The sequence below is a fragment of the Engystomops pustulosus genome, chromosome 7, assembly GCF_040894005.1.
Source record: "Engystomops pustulosus chromosome 7, aEngPut4.maternal, whole genome shotgun sequence".
Taxonomy (NCBI): Eukaryota; Metazoa; Chordata; class Amphibia; order Anura; family Leptodactylidae; genus Engystomops; species Engystomops pustulosus.
In genome coordinates, this window is record NC_092417.1 from 169,192,557 (window position 1) to 169,210,125 (window position 17,569).

Consider the following 17,569-nt stretch of genomic DNA (forward strand, 5'->3'; position numbering starts at 1 on the left):
TAAAATAAATTTTAAAAAGTTTCAAAACTTTCTTTATTGTCTTACAACCCGGAGCCGGTCTGATATATAATCTGCAATCAGTGAATATTCCCCAATTCTAATGTCTTCAAGTAAAGTGAACATCCTCCGGGATTGTCGCACACGTCGCGTCGTTCAGTCTTCCTTCTGCTCCACCTGCGTCAGGCCTCCGAATCCTATTCCCTTTGGACCAAAGTTTTTGGCGTAACAAACTAGAGAGATTGAGAGAGAGGAAGGTTCATGTGTCATCGGTTTTACCAGGTGTGAGCCAGTAAGGGGCGATAGAGCAGGACTGTGACATAAGGATTTATATTCCAGGATTGTAGTTTCTCCAAGTGCACTGGGGGAGTGTCCTCACACTGCTGTGCTCTCTGCAGCCAATGTTAGATATTGTCGCTGGAGAAATGTGTAATCATAGCTTTGTGTATGTTGTTAGTAGCAGCAGAGCTGTGAATTAAAAGGTTTCATTCTCTAGGATTGTAGCTTCTCCAAGTGCATTGGAGAAAGGGGGTGTCCTTGCAATGTTGTGCTCTGTGCTCTCTGCAGCCACTGTTAGGTATTGTCCCTGGAGAGATGTATAATAATACCTTTTCATGTATGTTTCTCATAGCAAGGGACTGTGATACATGTATTTATATTCCAAAATTGTAGCTTGCCCTAGTGCACTGGGGGGGGGGGGGGGGTTCTTACACTGCTGTTCTCTGTGCTGTGCTCTCAGCAGCCAGTGTTGGGTATTGTCCCTGAAGAGATGTATAATCATAGTTTTGTATATGATGTTAGTAGGACTTTGATATATGCATTTATATTCCAGTATTACAGCTTCTAGTGTACTGGTGGTATGTCCTCACACTGCTGTGCCCTGTGCTCTCTGTAGCCAATGTTAGGTATTGTCCCTGGATAGATGTGTAATCATATATTTGTGTTGCTGGTAGCAGGGGACTATGATCCAAAATTGTAGCTTCTGCTACTGCACTGGGAAGAGGGGTGTCCTCACACTGCTGTACTCTGTGCTCTCTGCTGCCAATTTTCGGTATTGTCCCTGGAGAATTGTGTAATCATACATTTGTGCACGTTTTTAGTAGCAGCAGAACTGTGATATATGGATTTATATTCAAAGATTGTAGCTTCTCCTAGTGCACTGGAAAGGTGGGGGGGTGTCCTCACACTGCTGTGCTCTTAGCTCTGTGCATAAAGCTACTCCACAACTTCTTACCACTGCTCTAAATGACTGTTCTAGTTTTAACCATGCTTATACTCAGAGGAGAGGGTTAGTGGTGCAGCTAATTGTAGAGTGCTAAGAGCACAGCAGTGTGAGGACATACACACTTATAATGAAGCAAATTCTGACCTTTACAGTAGATTTCTCCATCCTTCTCCGTGACGGTGGTGGAGTCCAGACTCTTCCCACACAGTGCGCACCGGAAACAGGTTTTATGCCAAGGCTGCGGAGAAGGAAAAGAAGCTGCTTAAAGGGGTCATGCCAGTCTTAAAGGGGCCGTGCCATTGCAGATTTTAAAGGTACACACCCAGGAAGGTAAACTGATTTCCTTACCCTTCCACCTCCCATCACTTTCTCGGCAGCGTAGACGGATTTTCCACATCTGGGACATTTTTCTGTGGCTCCGAACTTCTGTGCAAACTTGGAGGAGTGTGTGGTGGTGGGAGAGCCATGGGAGGGATGAGTCCTGTGAATACACCAGCAATAAGCTACAGGGACATCATCTACTAGCAAGACTTTAGATCATGATCCGGGACTAAATGCATGGTATTTGCTACAATGTATCAGTGTAGGTAGCAAGACCTGAGGAAGATTTGTGCTGCTGCTACTGTGTTCATAAAAATTGTATACAATTGTAACAAACCCTCAGCTCTAAGAGATAATTGGATAAGAGGAATTTGCAGTTTTGGGAAGCTGAATATGAATTTTACTGATAATAACCTAAAGCAGCTTTAAAACTGGAAATAATGAAATCAAAGTTTGTAACATGCAGAGTTATCCCATAGGTTGTACTCACTGAGCAACTTCAATCCCAAATCTCTCTCCAGTGTCAGTGCTCAAGCAGCCGGCGCCTTGTCCGTAGCCGTAACCCTTAGGGCCGTACTTTCTACCGTAACAAGACTTGCAGTAGATTTCAGATTCATGTGCAGCCACCGTGGTGCTATCCAGAGCCTTCCTGCAAACCACTGCAAGACATAGAGCCGCCATTATACTCCAGAGCTGCACTCACTATTCTGCTGCTGGTGCAGTCACGGTGTACATACATGACATTACTTATCCTGTACTGATCCTGAGTTACATCCTGTATTATACCCCAGAGCTGCACTCACTATTCTGCTGCTGGTGCAGTCACTGTGTACATACATGACATTACTTATCCTGTACTGATCCTGAGTTACATCCTGTATTATACCCCGGAGCTGCACTCACTATTCTGCTGCTGGTGCAGTCACTGTACATACATGACATTACTTATCCTGTACTGATCCTGAGTTACATCCTGTATTATACTCCAGAGCTGCACTCATTATTCTGCTGCTGGTGCAGTCACTGTGTACATACATGACATTACTTATCCTGTACTGATCCTGAGTTACACCCTGTATTATACCCCAGAGCTGCACTCACTATTCTGCTGCTGGTGCAGTCACTGTACATACATGACATTACTTATCCTGTACTGATCCTGAGTTACACCCTGTATTATACCCCAGAGCTGCACTCACTATTCTGCTGCTGGTGCAGTCACTGTACATACATGACATTACTTATCATGTACTGATCCTGAGCTACAACCTGTATTATACTCCAGAGTTGCACTCACTATTCTGCTAGTGGTGCAGTCACTGTGTACATACATGACATTACTTATCCTGTACTGATCCTGAGTTACATCCTGTATTATACCCCAGAGCTGCACTCACTATTCTGCTGCAGGTGCAGTCACTGTGTACATACATGACATTACTTATCCTGTACTGATCCTGAGTTACATCCTGTATTATACCCCAGAGCTGCACTCACTATTCTGCTGCTGGTGCAGTCACTGTGTACATACATGACATGACTTATCCTGTACCGATCCTGCGTTACATCCTGTATTATACTCCAGAGCTGCACTCACTATTCTGCTGCTGGTGCAGTCACTGTGTACATACATGGCATTACTTATCCTGTACTGATCCTGAGCTACAACCTGTATTATATTCCAGAGCTGCACTCATTATTCTGCTGCTGGTCCAGTCACTGTACATACATGACATTACTTATCCTGTACTGATCCTGAGTTACATCCTGTATTATACCCCAGAGCTGCACTCACTATTCTGCTGCTGGTGCAGTCACTGTGTACATACATGACATTACTTATCCTGTACTGATCCTGAGTTACATCCTGTATTATACTCCAGAGCTGCACTCACTATTCTGCTGCTGGTGCAGTCACTGTGTACATACATGACATTACTTATCCTGTACCGATCCTGAGTTACATCCTGTATTATACTCCAGAGCTGCACTCACTATTCTGCTGCTGGTGCAGTCACTGTGTACATACATGGCATTACTTATCCTGTACTGATCCTGAGTTACATACTGTATTATACTTCAGAACTGCACTCACTATTCTGCTGCTGGTGCAGTCACTGTGTACATACATGATATTACTTATCCTGTACTGATCCTGAGTTACATCCTGTATTACACTCCAGAGCTGCACTCACTATTCTGCTGCTGGTGCAGTCACTGTACATACATGACATTACTTATCCTGTACTGATCCTGAGTTACATCCTGTATTATACCCCAGAGCTGCACTCACTATTCTGCTGCTGGTGCAGTCACTGTGTACATACATGACATTACTTATCCTGTACTGATCCTGAGTTACATCCTGTAAATCTTTTATTTTATATATAAAAATGAAAAACATTACAACAATAAACATAAATCAAGCCATAACTTCTGGCAAAACAAAACAATAATACAAACTAAAAGAGACTTACAAAAATCTCCTGGCCCAGCCACACACACACCACACAATCAGCATTATAAAACAAAACCTTCACCCAATCCCACCACCTAATTTTTTTTTTTTTTTTTTTATATAACTTTTTATAATAATTTTTTATTTTATTTTTTTTCCATAAATAACTAAAGAATACACAGCAAAAAAAAGACAAACAGGAAATAAAAACATTAAATATAACTAACTAAATCCCACGCCCATCACCCTCCCACCCAGACACTGGTCTAACGTCCAAAGTTCGCGCTATATAGTCCAGACCAGTGCCCAGGATCATATAGTCCACATCCCGTCCACCCCCCTCCCAACCTAACACCCTAACACCAACACCCCAAAAACCAACCAAGCTATATACACATCAACTATAACTACATAAATACACACTGTACACAAAATACAAACACATTAAACATATCAACATAACAAACCAACCACATAAAGCCCAGGATCGGCGCCTGCAAGCCGCTACATCACTATAACCTCAGATACAAAACAAAAATCTACAGTGTCAGCCTCAGCCCAACACCAGGAGCGGAGACGACAGACTAAGGGACACTAAAGGAGAACCCCCTCCAAAGGAGAGAGGCCCTCCCCGTGCCCAGCCTCTCATACTCCAGAGAGCGCACCTTCACCAGGTCACCGAGAATGTTCCTAACCACCTCAACCACCGGGAGGATTTTACGCTGCGTCGATACTAAACACCGTGCGTTCCACGTGTGGTACCTGACCACTAGACTAACTAGGAATAACGTGCAGCGGTCCCGGCCACCCAGGCCTCTGAATGCTCCATAGGCCCACTCCGCATAGGAGAGACCGGCCAACCCGGGCCAATGGATGGAAGCGCCCACCCGGTTGTACACCTCTGTGTTAAAGGGGCACTGAAGCAGGAAGTGGTCCATGCTCTCCAGCAGGCCACCGCACTCCTCCCGGGGACAACCCCTTTCCTCAGAGCTCCTACACTTCAGATTGTCCCTCACACACAGCTTTCCATGGAAGCAGCGCCAAGTCAAGTCCCAAAACTTCAAGGGGATCCTGATGGAATTCAAAAGACCTAAACCCACCCCCAGATCCCGACTTGGGCAATCCCTGAGGGCCAGAGGCTTCTGGAAATGGGTCAACAGAACCCTTTTGTCAAGGACTTTCCTCGACATGGTCCTGATCTCCCACATTCCCAGACCCCACCGGCGAATCACCTTCAGAACCGGGGTAGCGTAAGCCGGAAGATGCCCATGTGGTGTACGGAGATCCTTCACTCGCCCTCCTGTCTCCCATTCCTGGAAGAAAGGCCGAAACCATCCCCTGCAGGAGTATACCCACGGAGGAGCCCTCTCTTTCCAGAGGTTTGCGATATTGATCTTAAGAAAGGTATTCACTAGGAACACCACAGGGTTGACCATACACAACCCTCCTTGTCTCCTCGTGCGGTAAGTAACCTCCCTCTTGATTAGGTTCAGCCTATTCCCCCATAACAGCTGGAAGAACAGACTGTACACCCGAGTCCAGAGGGGTTCTGGCAACATGCACACACTGCCCAGATATATCAGCAATGGGAGCAGGTAAGTTTTAATCAAGTTCACCCTTTCCCTGAGGGTCAAAGACCAACCCTTCCACTGGTCCACCTTCTGGGCGGCGATCTTAAGCCCCCTGGCCAAATTCGATGCCGAGAACTTTGGCAGAGTCTTGGGGCCCTGGAAGAGTGTCCGGGAGATCAAAGCCTGGATCCCCCTCTCCCAGCCAGAGACTCTCACACTTATCCCGGTTGATCTTGGACCCAGAAGCCTCTGAGTAGCGGTCAACCTCTGACATCACCCATTGCGCCTCCCCTCTCGAGGACACAAAAACGGTGACATCATCAGCATACGCTACCACCCTTAGAGTGGTTTCCGGTGCCGCCTGGTCCATCCCGACTCCCACCAACGGCCCACGATCAACCCTCCTAAGGAATGGGTCAATCGCGAACACGTATAGAAGTGGGCTCAGAGGACAACCCTGGCGAACACCAGACCCAACCTCAAAAGAGCGGCCAATCCAACCGTTCACAAGCGGGAAACTCTCTGCCCCTGCGTACAAAACCTTTAGCCAATTGACAAACTCCCCCGGCAGGCCATACCTCAGAAGGACAGACCAGAGGTACTCATGGTTAACCCGATCAAACGCTTTTGCCTGATCCAAGGACAGCAAGTACCCCTTCCAGTTACCAGCCCTGCCCTGCTCCACTGCCTCCCGAACACAAAGCACAGCACTAAATGTACTGCGGCCTGGAACAGAGCAGTGCTGGGTCCCCGAAAGGAGCCGGGGCGCAAACTGCACCAGCCGATTAAACAGCACCTTTGCCAAAACCTTTCTGTCCGTATTGAGAAGCGCTATGGGACGCCAGTTCTCAATACGAGATCGGTCCTTACCCTTTGACAGGATGATCAGGGCTGACCTCCTCATTGACTTCGGCAGAGCGCCCGAGGAAAGACACTCATTGAATACCTCAGTCAAGAGGGGAACCAAGGCGTCCTTAAAGGTCTTATAAAACTCAGATGTTAAGCCATCCGGACCCGGCGATTTCTTGAGGGCGAGCCCTTCAATCGCCCGGCTGACTTCCTCTTCCCTGATCATCTCTGTCAAAACATCAAGAGAGGGGTCTACTCCTGGCTCAGGGACAGTTTCAGCCAGGAAATCCGACATCACATCCCGATCTAGATCCTTCCTGCCCAAGAGGTGCGAGTAGAAGGATCTGACGACCTCCAGAATCCCTGATCTGGACCTTTTCAGGGATCCCCTACTGTCAACCAGTCCCGTGACAACTTTACCATTCACTGACATCTTGCAGTTTCTGTAAGGGTCGGGCGAGCGGTATTTCCCGTAATCCCTCTCAAAAACCAAAGATGCGTGTCTATCGTACTGACACCTCTTCAGCAAGGATTTCACTCTGGAGATGTCCTCACGACTACCTCCAGTCGAGACGAGATGCTCGAGTTTCCTCCTCAGGCCCTGATACAGGCGGTACCTGTCCAGGCTCCTGAGGCTCGAGAGCTGGCGGAAGAATCTCGCCACCCTTTTCTTGAGCATCTCCCACCACTCTGCCTTACTGCTACAAAGGCCCAGCAATGGTACCTGGCTCTGAAGAAAGTCCTCAAAGGATTGTCTTATCTCTGCTTCTTCCAGGAGAGACGAATTGAGCTTCCAGTAGCCTCTTCCCATCCGGGGGGTCTCTGTAACATTCAGAGAAAACAAAATTAGACAGTGGTCGGAGAACTCCACCTCAACAACGGACACTGCTGAAGAAATGGCTTCCTCCTTTAAATAAAACCTGTCTATTCTAGACCTGCAGCTACCCCTATAATAGGTGAACCCCGCGTGGCCTGGGGTGTGCCGGATGTGGACATCCACCAGGCGAGCCTCACTAGCTATGCTATTAAGAGCGACGCTATCATAAGTCAGCTTGTCTCTGGAACCTCCCCTATCCTGGGACCTCGTGACAGCATTGAAGTCCCCTCCAAAGACCACCTGCCGACTTGTAAAAAGGTAGGGCTTGATCCTCATAAAGAGACACTTCCTGTCCCACTTGGACTGGGGACCATAGATGTTAATTAGGCGCAGTTCTTGTCCCTTCATGAGGACATCCAGGATCAGGCACCTCCCCATTTCTAACTCAATAACTCGTCGGCATTCTACCGGCGCGGTAAAAAGGACCGCCACTCCGCTATACGGCTCGGCCGCAAGAGACCAATAGGAAGGCCCGTGTCTCCATTCCCTCTTAGCTTTAAACACGGCCGCCAAATCTGGCAGCCTGGTCTCCTGCAAAAATAAAATGTCGGCTTCAACACGGCCGAGAAAATCAAAGGCCGCAAATCTAGCCGCATCAGACTTAATGCTGGCGACATTAATGGACGCCAGCGTCAACGGAGTGGGTGCCGCCATCATGAGTGATTGAGTTAGACGGCTTTTTTCTTTCTGCCTCCCTTCCCTCTACTGTCCTCTGAGGATGATCCCTTTTCCCTTTTACCTTCAGAATTGGGGCAGCTTCTCTTTAATGAGATTGTGGTGTCCATATTATTACTGGCCCCCAAGGACCCACCCGGACCACCCTCTCCTTCGTCCTTGTCTCCTGACTCTGAGTCAGTCTCCCACTCTGAGGACCCAGCTTCCCCAGAGGATAGAGACTCGGCGCCCCCTGCAGGCTGCTCCGCCGCCACCTCCAGAACCCCACCCTCAGCCTCTCCTTCCGAGGAGGCGATCTCATCGAGGGTGAGGAACCGGTTGGAAAGCTCAACCAGAGGGGAGGAAGTTTTCCCTTCCTTAGGTACCTTAGATAGGCCGCGTTTTTTCTTTTTCTGTTTGCGCTTATTTTCTAGCCAAATCCTGTTATCCTCATCCATACTCTCATAATGGGAGGACGTGGAGGACATGGCACCTTTCTCGCGCTCCATCCTCCTGACCTCCTCATCCAACTCATCATCCCTCAGGGCCTCAGTAGCATGACCAGCCTCTGAGGAAGGACCCAGGGTCACCCCAGCAACCTGAGGCTTCCCCAGGTCTCTCCCTTTTTGTCTGGCCTCAAGCCGCCTCAACTGAGAAGGTGACTTATTCTTGCTTTTCTTCACAGGCCCCTTAGCTCCTCCACCTCTGCTGGTACCTTCCCCAGCAGAAGCAACCTCATGGCTCTCCTCCACTGGGGTCACAACCGCATTGGCAAAGGAGCGAGGACAACGGCTGAAAGGGTGACCGAGCTCACCACACAGGTTACACCTAATGTCCTTACAGGATGCAGCGAGATGACCTAGCCCACCACACAATGCGCACTTCTGCACTTGGCAGCTGGCGCTAAAGTGTGTGGGGTCACCGCACCTGTGACAGACCTTCGGCTGCCCCTGGTAGAAAATCAGGATTCTGTCTCGCCCAAGAAAGGCTGAAGAGGGAATGTGGGCGACTGTGCCGCCTGAACACTTCAACTTCATCATGAAGGTCCAGGCTCCAGACCAAATGCCAAATTCATCGCGGTTTTTCTGAGGTACCTGTACAACCTCACCATAACGACTTAGCCAAGTCATGATGTCCATGCAAGAAAGTGACTCGTTACGGGTCAAAACGGTCACCTTCTTGACTGTGTTTTGGCGAGACACTGCTTGCACAGCAAAGTCTCGCCATGCGGGCTCGTTCTTTGCCAGCTCATAATTCGACCAGAAGAGCTCTAAGCCCTCCGGCCGAACAAAGCTGACATCGAACTCCGGAGTACCATAAGGATGTATCAGGGCAAAGATGTCACTAGCCCTGAAGTTCATCTTCAGGAGGAGCTCCACCACCCTTGACCTGGGTGGGCATGCGTCACTGCCCCTCCAGCGAAGACGAACCACATTCCTACGGGCAGCTCCGGGCCCAGTTGTGGGTAAAGACCATACAGTCTCTCCCCCCCTTTTCTCTTGGAAGGCTGCCAGGCCATGCCTGTCTGTCCAGAAGGACAGATCAACCTCTCTCCCCTCTACAGTGATTGACTTTTCCCCTCTCCTGAGAGCCTCCAGAAGACGCCTTTGCAAAACGCTGTTCCCAGAGCCAGGAGACAAGGAGTTAACCCCACTTGCCCCAGCGGTGACACTCGCATAGCTCCTTATGGGAGCGGCCACCACTGGGGGTGCAGATGGTCCAGCACTCACACCAGGATCCCCCTCAGCGCCATTCACCACCCCAACATTCACCACACTATGTACAATACTGCCTCGCTTCCTTGCATCACTCACACCAGCTGGGCCAGGAGGACCTGGGGTTGCCTCGGCGTCACTGGGCACTGGGGGTAGAGCCACCTCCATAGCTGATACAGCCTGAGAAGAGGCAGCTCCAACCCCGATCTTATTTGTGCCCTCTGCCTCATTGGCATTAACCCCTTGTTGTCCAGCAGTTTTTATGATGTTTGAGCATCGCTGCTCGATTGGTGGTAGAGGCCTCTTGTCCTTACAGACTCCAGACAGTTTTTTTGCCCCTTTTATGTCTTCAGAGTTTGATGCACCAATACAGAATAATACTTTTCCTGCGACTTTCTCTGCAGGCTGCACGGGATGTTTGGGAGGCGCCGCACTACAAGCCCCAGCAGCCCCATCACGCTGCCGCTGCTCACCAGAGCAAGCAACAGCGCTAAGGGCCACAGGAGCCACCGCCACTGCCCCTGGCACTGGGCCACCCCCCCCTCCCACTAGGGGGCAGCGCACAGTACCAGGACCTGCTGGATCGCCCTCACTGTCCGGCCTTTCGGCCGATGCCTTCCCTGCACCATCCTTGCTACTACAAACAAGGCTGGTGCTCTGCGCCATGATGGAACGTGGCTTTGCACTCTCCCCGCACCCTGGCACCGAGTCCACTGCAGGATTCGTGCTGGGCTGGGCAACGGGGCCTACACGACAGGCTGGCACTGCTGCCCGCCCGGAGGAAACAGGGAGGGGACGAAACACCAGATTCACCTCCTCAGACGCCTTGGTCTTCCTGGCTCTCTTCTTTCTCTTTAGGTCGTCATCTGGCATATCATCGCCGAAGGAAAAGTTCTGGAGGTGAACTGGGGACTCAAGCTGACGGATCTGAGCCATTAGCGCCCCTCCCTGGCTGCTGTCATCACTTTCCTCCTCCAGGTTGGCAGAGCCGCAGCCTGATGGTAATGGCGCTTGCTCTGCAGGCAGCCTGTCGTGCGAGGCCTGCTGGTGTTTGCGCAGGCCACCAGACGGACACGGCAGGTCTTCCTCATCCTCCTCATCATCGCCATCATCCGCCTGGACCTGAAGCCCCTTCTGCTTTCTCAACTGCTCCTGGCGCATCTCCTCAAACCGGGCGTCATTCTCCAATTTTTCACGAAACGGACCGCTGTGCTCGCGGATTAGATGTCGCTTCTCCTGCAGAGCGGTGACCTCGGCTTTTAGTCTGTCTATGGTGTTAAGAAGATCAGACTTTTTCTTTCTCTGCGTAGCCACCCCCGCTAGGGCCAAGGTCTCCCTTATCTCCTCCTGGAGCCTCCACAGCGCCTTGCCAGCTTCCTCGTACTCACGGAGGTGCTCAGCAATCCGGGAGCCATAGATGGTAGCAGACTCCCGGGCCTTAAGATCACCCCATGCTTTTTGCACACCCCCGTGAGCACCCAGCTTTTCAGCTGAACCACCCAGCTTTCCCGCACAGACACCCAGCTTTCCAGGAGGAGCACTCAGGCTGATGTTACTTGCCTTGATCTTCTGTGTTCCGGAGACCTTGCGGCTTCCCTGGGTCTTGGGGGTGGCAGCCGAGGTCACATCGCTGCGTCCTTGGCTCCGGGCAGATCTTCTCACGCCATCAGTTTTGGCCGGTAACTGGCTTCTCCTGCCCCCCGCCGGCCTGGTCCGGGAGACAGGAGCCTGGGACTTTCCTGCTTGATTCATCCCAGACAACCCACTCCCTCCCTGGGGAGGAGAGAGCAGGCCTGGGTGGATAGAGATTGCTCCAGGTGGTGCAGGAGCTCAGCAGCACACAACCACACCCTTCAGTAGCTCACAGCAGATTGAGAATGCACGCACTATTCTGCTGCTGGTGCAGTCACTGTGTACATACATGACATTACTTATCCTGTACTGATCCTGAGTTACATCCTGTATTATACACCAGAGCTGCACTCACTATTCTGCTGCTGGTGCAGTCACTGTGTACATACATGACATTACTTATCCTGTACTGATCCTGAGTTACATCCTGTATTATACCACAGAGCTGCACTCACTATTCTGCTGCTGGTGCAGTCACTGTGTACATACATGACATTACTTATCCTGTACTGATCCTGAGTTACATCCTGTATTATACCCCAGAGCTGCACTCACTATTCTCCTGCTGGTGCAGTCACTGTGTACATACATGACATTACTTATCCTGTACTGATCCTGAGTTACATCCTGTATTATACTCCAGAGCTGCACTCACTATTCTGATGCTGGTGCGGTCACTGTGTACATACATGACATTACTTACCCTGTACTGATCCTGAGTTACATCCTGTATTATACCCCAGAGCTGCACTCACTATTCTGCTGGTGCAGTCACTGTGTACATACATAACATTACTTATCCTGTACTGATCCTGAGTTACATCCTGTATTATACTCCAGAGCTGCACTCACTATTCTGCTGCTGGTGCAGTCACTGTGTACATACATGACATTACTTATCCTGTACTGATCCTGAGTTACATCCTGTATTATACCCCAGAGCTGCACTCACTATTCTGCTGCTGGTGCAGTCACTGTGTACATACATGACATTACTTATCCTGTACTGATCCTGAGTTACATCCTGTATTATACCCCAGAGCTGCACTCACTATTCTGCTGCTGGTGCAGTCACTGTGTACATACATGACATTACTTATCTTGTACTGATCCGGAGTTACCTCCTGTATTATACTTCTAGTTATTAGGGGTCTGTGCCGATGCTGTGACCTTCTCTCGTCCTTGGGACACTACATGAAACCTTATATGAATATGACAATAAGCTCTCGTCCGGATTTGGATGGTAATCTAACAATCCGGGACATGGTGCTCCCGGAGTGTGAGAGGTCAGATATTATTTCTGGGCACTTTGTGACTCATCGCAGGGTATCAGGACACGGGGAGATCTGCCAACCCCCGGGGGATGGAAACTCTGACAGATAAACCCTCTGCAATTGATGGAAAAGTCTGGGAGAATGTGCAGTGACAGATGCAGGGATCCCATTGAAGTGATATTGTCAGTGTATCTCTGAGACTTGTCCCATCACGCCTGTAGCCCCTCCAGTAGAGAGGAGATGAAAGGAGAAGAAATATGTCTGTTATAGTACACAGAAGTGCATTCCCTTCTCTTCATTGAAAACACATGCACACTTGGCAAAGACGATCATGCATGTAAATAGGGGTTGGGAAGGAAGAGCTCCTGGTTACAGAATTGATTTATGTTCAGGTCAATATAATCTGTAGACTTATTGAGGTCAAGTCAGTGTCTGTGCTTTTGGATGGTCAGAACAGCAGTGTAAAGCATAGGGGAGAGACATTTTGGGTTCTGTGTATACAAAGAATTGATCTTATATGGATGGTCTTATTTTAACTTTTTTGCTCCAAAAAAAGGAAGTGGACTATAGAGGGGCCCATATACATAAATCATCATCCAATCCTTATCGTATGTGTATGCTGCTTCTGATGAGACAGGGGGCGGAGTCAGACTACATCCGACTACAGCTAAGATAAGGCAGAGTCAGAGATGTAGCCAGATCACAGTGTTAGAAACTTGTACTTACTACATATAAAACATGGCTTATGGAAGCTGCGTCCATTGCACTGGATCTCCTCCGCGTGGTAAACCGTCTTCCCACAAGCTCCGCATTTGGCACCTCCGCCCAGATTCGGCATTGTCCAAGAATACAAGCCTGGCACAAGTGTAGAGAGGAATTCACACAGAGAAAATGGGATGGTGTGATGCAGATTGATACAAATCGAATTAACTTTCTAAATTATTTGCTCCATTGGAAATCAATGATACATTGTTGATAACATTTGGTTCTACTGTAGCTATTAATGCTGCAGCTTCCAGTAGTTATTTTATTAGGGTTCCTCCACATTAGAAGACTCTGCTTAATTTCTATCTTGGAAACTCAATAGCAAGTTTTTGTGTAGTCCACCAAAATTTTTTGAAAAAAGTGTCGGCTTTTCGTGCTGGAAGTGCACCAGGTCTTATACATGCACTGGATAATCGCTGCAGAACATAAACTGACCATCTATGGGGGAATATGCAGATAATGGGGCTCATTTACTAAGAGTTTGTCGGACGCATTTCCATCGGGTTTCCTGAATTGTTCCTTTTTGCCCTGAATTGCCCCGGGTTTTTGGCGCACGTGATCGGATTGTGGCACATCGGCCCCGGCTTTCATGCGACACAAATCGGGGGGCAATCCGACTGATTCGGACGAACCACGGAATTTAAAAAGGAAATTGTGTCGCAAGATCAGCACTCACATGCAGATTGACTCCGGCGGACCTCGGCGCAGCAGCGACACCTGCAGGAAATTCGACGCACGATCTTAGTGAACTCGTTGGACATTCCGGATCGATGGCGTCAACGGGACGGGTAAGTAAATGTGCCCCGTTATGTAATCCAATATGTATGCAAATAGGTTCTAATTATCCCACATTATTCTAAGGGAGTATTCACACGTTCAGTTTTCAGTAAATCAAACTGAACATTTAATTGAGAGATTCTTCTCAATCTCAATTTTTCACTCCACTCCTGGTTTGAACTTCCGAAACTGCATCTGAAAAACTGAACGTGTGACCACAGCCTCAAATTCAGATCATAAACTGCTATTAATATCCTTAATGGAGTAAAATAATAAAAATAAAAACATCAATTACACAACATAAAAATTATATATAAATCATACAAAACTATAAATAAAACTACAAGTTTCTAATATATATTGTATTTTAATTTCTCACAATTTTCCAGATAAATACTTGCTGTCAGTGAATGGGAACAGTCTAGCAGTGGTAGTGACCCTGTACATAGCCAATTCTGCTAGTAGGTGAGTAGTGGATACAACTGTATCCAGTCTAGACAATGCTCTGTGAGCAAAACAGCCTGGACTCCGGACTGATACATTGTAACAAACCCTGTACATATTCAGTCCAGCTCTCAGCTGAATGGTGGACACAATTGTATACAATCTAGACAATGTTCTATAAGCTAAAGAGCCGGAACTCCAGACTGACACATTGCAACAACGCTGTACATAGTCAGTCCTGCTCCTAGATAAGAAGTTGATACAATTTTATCCAATCTACAAAATGTTATGTGAACTTAATAGATTGGACTCCAAACTTACACAATGTAACAAACCCTGTACATACTTAGTCCAGCTCTAGCTGAGAAGTGGAGACAATTATGTCCAGTCTAAAAAATGCTCTATGAGCTTAACAGCCTTGACTCCAGACTGATACATTGTAGCGAAACGTGTACATAGTCAGTCCTGCTCTAAAGAAGTAGTGGATACAATTATATCCTGTCCAGACAATGCTCTATAAGCTAAAGAGCCTGGACTCTAGACTGACACATTGTAACAAACATTGTACACAGTCAGTGCAGCTCTCATACTGGAAGTAGAAACAATTATATCCAGTCTAGAAAATGCTCTGTGAGCTAAACAACCTGGACTTCGGACTGATACATTGTATAGAAATTTGTACATAGTCAGTCCTGCTCTCAAGAAGTAGTGGATACAATTATATCCAGTCTAGAGAATGCTCTGTGAGCTAAAGAGCCTGGATTCCGGACTGATACATTTTAACGAAACTTGTACACAGTCAGTTCTGCTCTCAGGTAAATAGTAGTTCCTATTTTCCAGTGTAGACAATGCTCTATAAGCTAAAGAGCCTGGACTCTATACTGATACATTGTAAAAAAAAACTTGCATATAATCAATAGTCCTGCTCTCAACTGACAAGTGAAGATCCAGTCTAGACAATGCTCTGTAAGCGAAAGAGCTTGGACTCCAGACTGATACATTGTAACAAACCGTGTACATAATCAATTGTCCTAGTCCTGGGCTCTCCTATAGTTTGCTACAATGTATCAGTCTGGAGTCTAACTCTCAAATAAATGTAAGACAAGGCTAAGTGTCTATTGTTTTCCTCGTTTCCACTCACTGACAGCAAACACCTTACTATTGGCATACAACTTCTTAATAAATGTAGTGCACATCCATGAGATGTACAGGTAGTAACAATGATAGGACTTGCAAGGTCTATAGAAAAAGTGCAGATATACAATGTATAGATACGGATGGAAATTATCCTTATTCTTCCTCAATGCATCTGATATAAAACTTTGTAAAAGTTTTTTTAATTAAAAAATCTGTTTTGTGTACGCAGCTCCCATGCAGATCTATGTTCCTCCATAGATCAAAAATCAACTATAAAATTGATACAATGTTGCAGTCATGGGATGGATACGACTGATGGGTTTGTTTGTAGTCTGTATCCATACAGACACATAGGTTTGCACTGAAGCTGCATACACAAAACGGTAATGTTTTAAAAAATAGAATTACATTTTTTTGGATCCTTTGGAATTAGATACAATAAAGAAATGAAAGATTGGGTTAGTTTTATGGAAAACAGATGAAATACATGGAGATAGCGACGCAAACCCAAAGTATGGAGGAAAGGTGATGGGTAGAGGAATGGTCCAGGAATGGCGCATACACCGCACACAGGAGGGCACTCACCCGCTCCGCACACCCGTCCTCTGGAGATACCTCACACACTGGAAGGTCTGGACAGATTCCTGGAGCCTTTAAATTCCCCAGAAAGATCCTTCCTGGGGTGATGATAGATGAAGAAGAACATCTCTGAAATCAGACGGCCAAAAATAGCCCCTGATCCCTGGATCTTTTCCTAACGCTACGAGAGAGGGAGACGGATAACAATGACTTCTGGAATTTCACTCAGGAGCAGAGGTTTCCAGAAGAGGGGGGGCTCAACTAGAACTCCCGCACCAAACCCCAATCCCACAATCTACACAGCATTATGGGAAGTAGAGAGAGGGTTAACACAGGATGACTGTGACAGCAGCTGTCACATACATTTATCATGTTTGGGGACAAGGCTGCTTTCTTCTAGGTACTTTACAGGAATATGACCTGTACTGAGAATGGGACAGAGCTGCAATACCGTATACAACCTGTAAACAGGTGTGGCGCTATTTATTTTATTCCTATACAACTTCTCCAATAGCCAGAAAATAATTTTCCTGTCCCCCAAGTGTCAGCGTGTCCCTGCCCTGTCCCCCAAGTGTCAGCGTGTCCCTGTCCTGTCCCCCAAGTGTCAGCGTGTCCCTGTCCTGTCCCCCAAGTGTCAGCGGGTCACTGTCCTGTCCCCCAAGTGTCAGCGTGTCCCTGTCCTGTCCCCCAAGTGTCAGGGTGTCCCTGTCCTGTCCCCCAAGTGTCAGCATGTCCTGTCCCCCAAGTGTCAGGGTGTCCCTGTCCTGCCCCCCAAGTGTCAACGTGTCCCTGTCCTGCCCCCAAGTGTCAGCGTGTCCCTGTCCTGTCCCCCAAGTGTCAGCGTGTCCCTGTCCTCTCCCCCAAGTGTCAGTGTGTCCCTGTCCTGTCCCCCAAGTGTCAGCGTGTCCCTGTCCTGTCCCCCAAGTGTCAGCGTGTCCCTGTCCTCTCCCCCAAGTGTCAGTGTGTCCCTGTCCTGTCCCCCAAGTGTCAGCGTGTCCCTGTCCTGTCCCCCAAGTGTCAGCGTGTCCCTGTCCTGTCCCCCAAGTGTCAGCGTGTCCCTGTCCTCTCCCCCAAGTGTCAGTGTGTCCCTGTCCTGTCCCCCAAGTGTCAGTGTGTCCCTGTCCTGTCCCCCAAGTGTCAGCGTGTCCCTGTCCTGCCCCCCAAGTGTCAGCGTGTCCCTGTCCTGCCCCCCAAGTGTCAGCGTGTCCCTGTCCTGTCCCCCCAAGTTTCAGCATGTCCCTGTCCTGTCCCCCCAAGTGTCAGCGTGTCCATGTCCTGTCCCCCCAAGTGTCAG

General features: G+C 48.3%; 1 protein-coding gene across 1 annotated transcript; it reads right to left on the reverse strand.

Moving 5' to 3' along the window:
• Nucleotides 1–5: 5 nt before the first annotated feature.
• On the reverse strand, nt 6–16,438 carry CSRP3 (cysteine and glycine rich protein 3). Its single transcript, XM_072118911.1, has 6 exons — nt 16,282–16,438; nt 13,300–13,428; nt 2,034–2,202; nt 1,571–1,703; nt 1,367–1,460; nt 6–230 (listed from the first exon to the last, which is right to left on the reverse strand). The coding sequence occupies exons 2-6, from the start codon at nt 13,409–13,411 to the stop codon at nt 154–156; spliced, it is 585 nt and encodes a 194-aa protein (XP_071975012.1). The 5' UTR covers nt 13,412–13,428; nt 16,282–16,438; the 3' UTR covers nt 6–153.
• Between the last annotated feature and the right edge of the window lie 1,131 nt (nt 16,439–17,569).

Coding starts and splice junctions, on each gene's coding strand:
- CSRP3 (XM_072118911.1), bottom strand. CDS start 13,411: ATGCCGAATCTGGGCGGAGGTGCCAAATGCGGAGCTTGTGGGAAGACG. Junction 2,203..13,299: donor TAAGCCATGTTTTATATGTA/GTAAGTACAAGT, acceptor TATGTCTTGCAG/TGGTTTGCAGGAAGGCTCTG. Junction 1,461..1,570: donor AAGTGATGGGAGGTGGAAGG/GTAAGGAAATCA, acceptor CCTTCTCCGCAG/CCTTGGCATAAAACCTGTTT.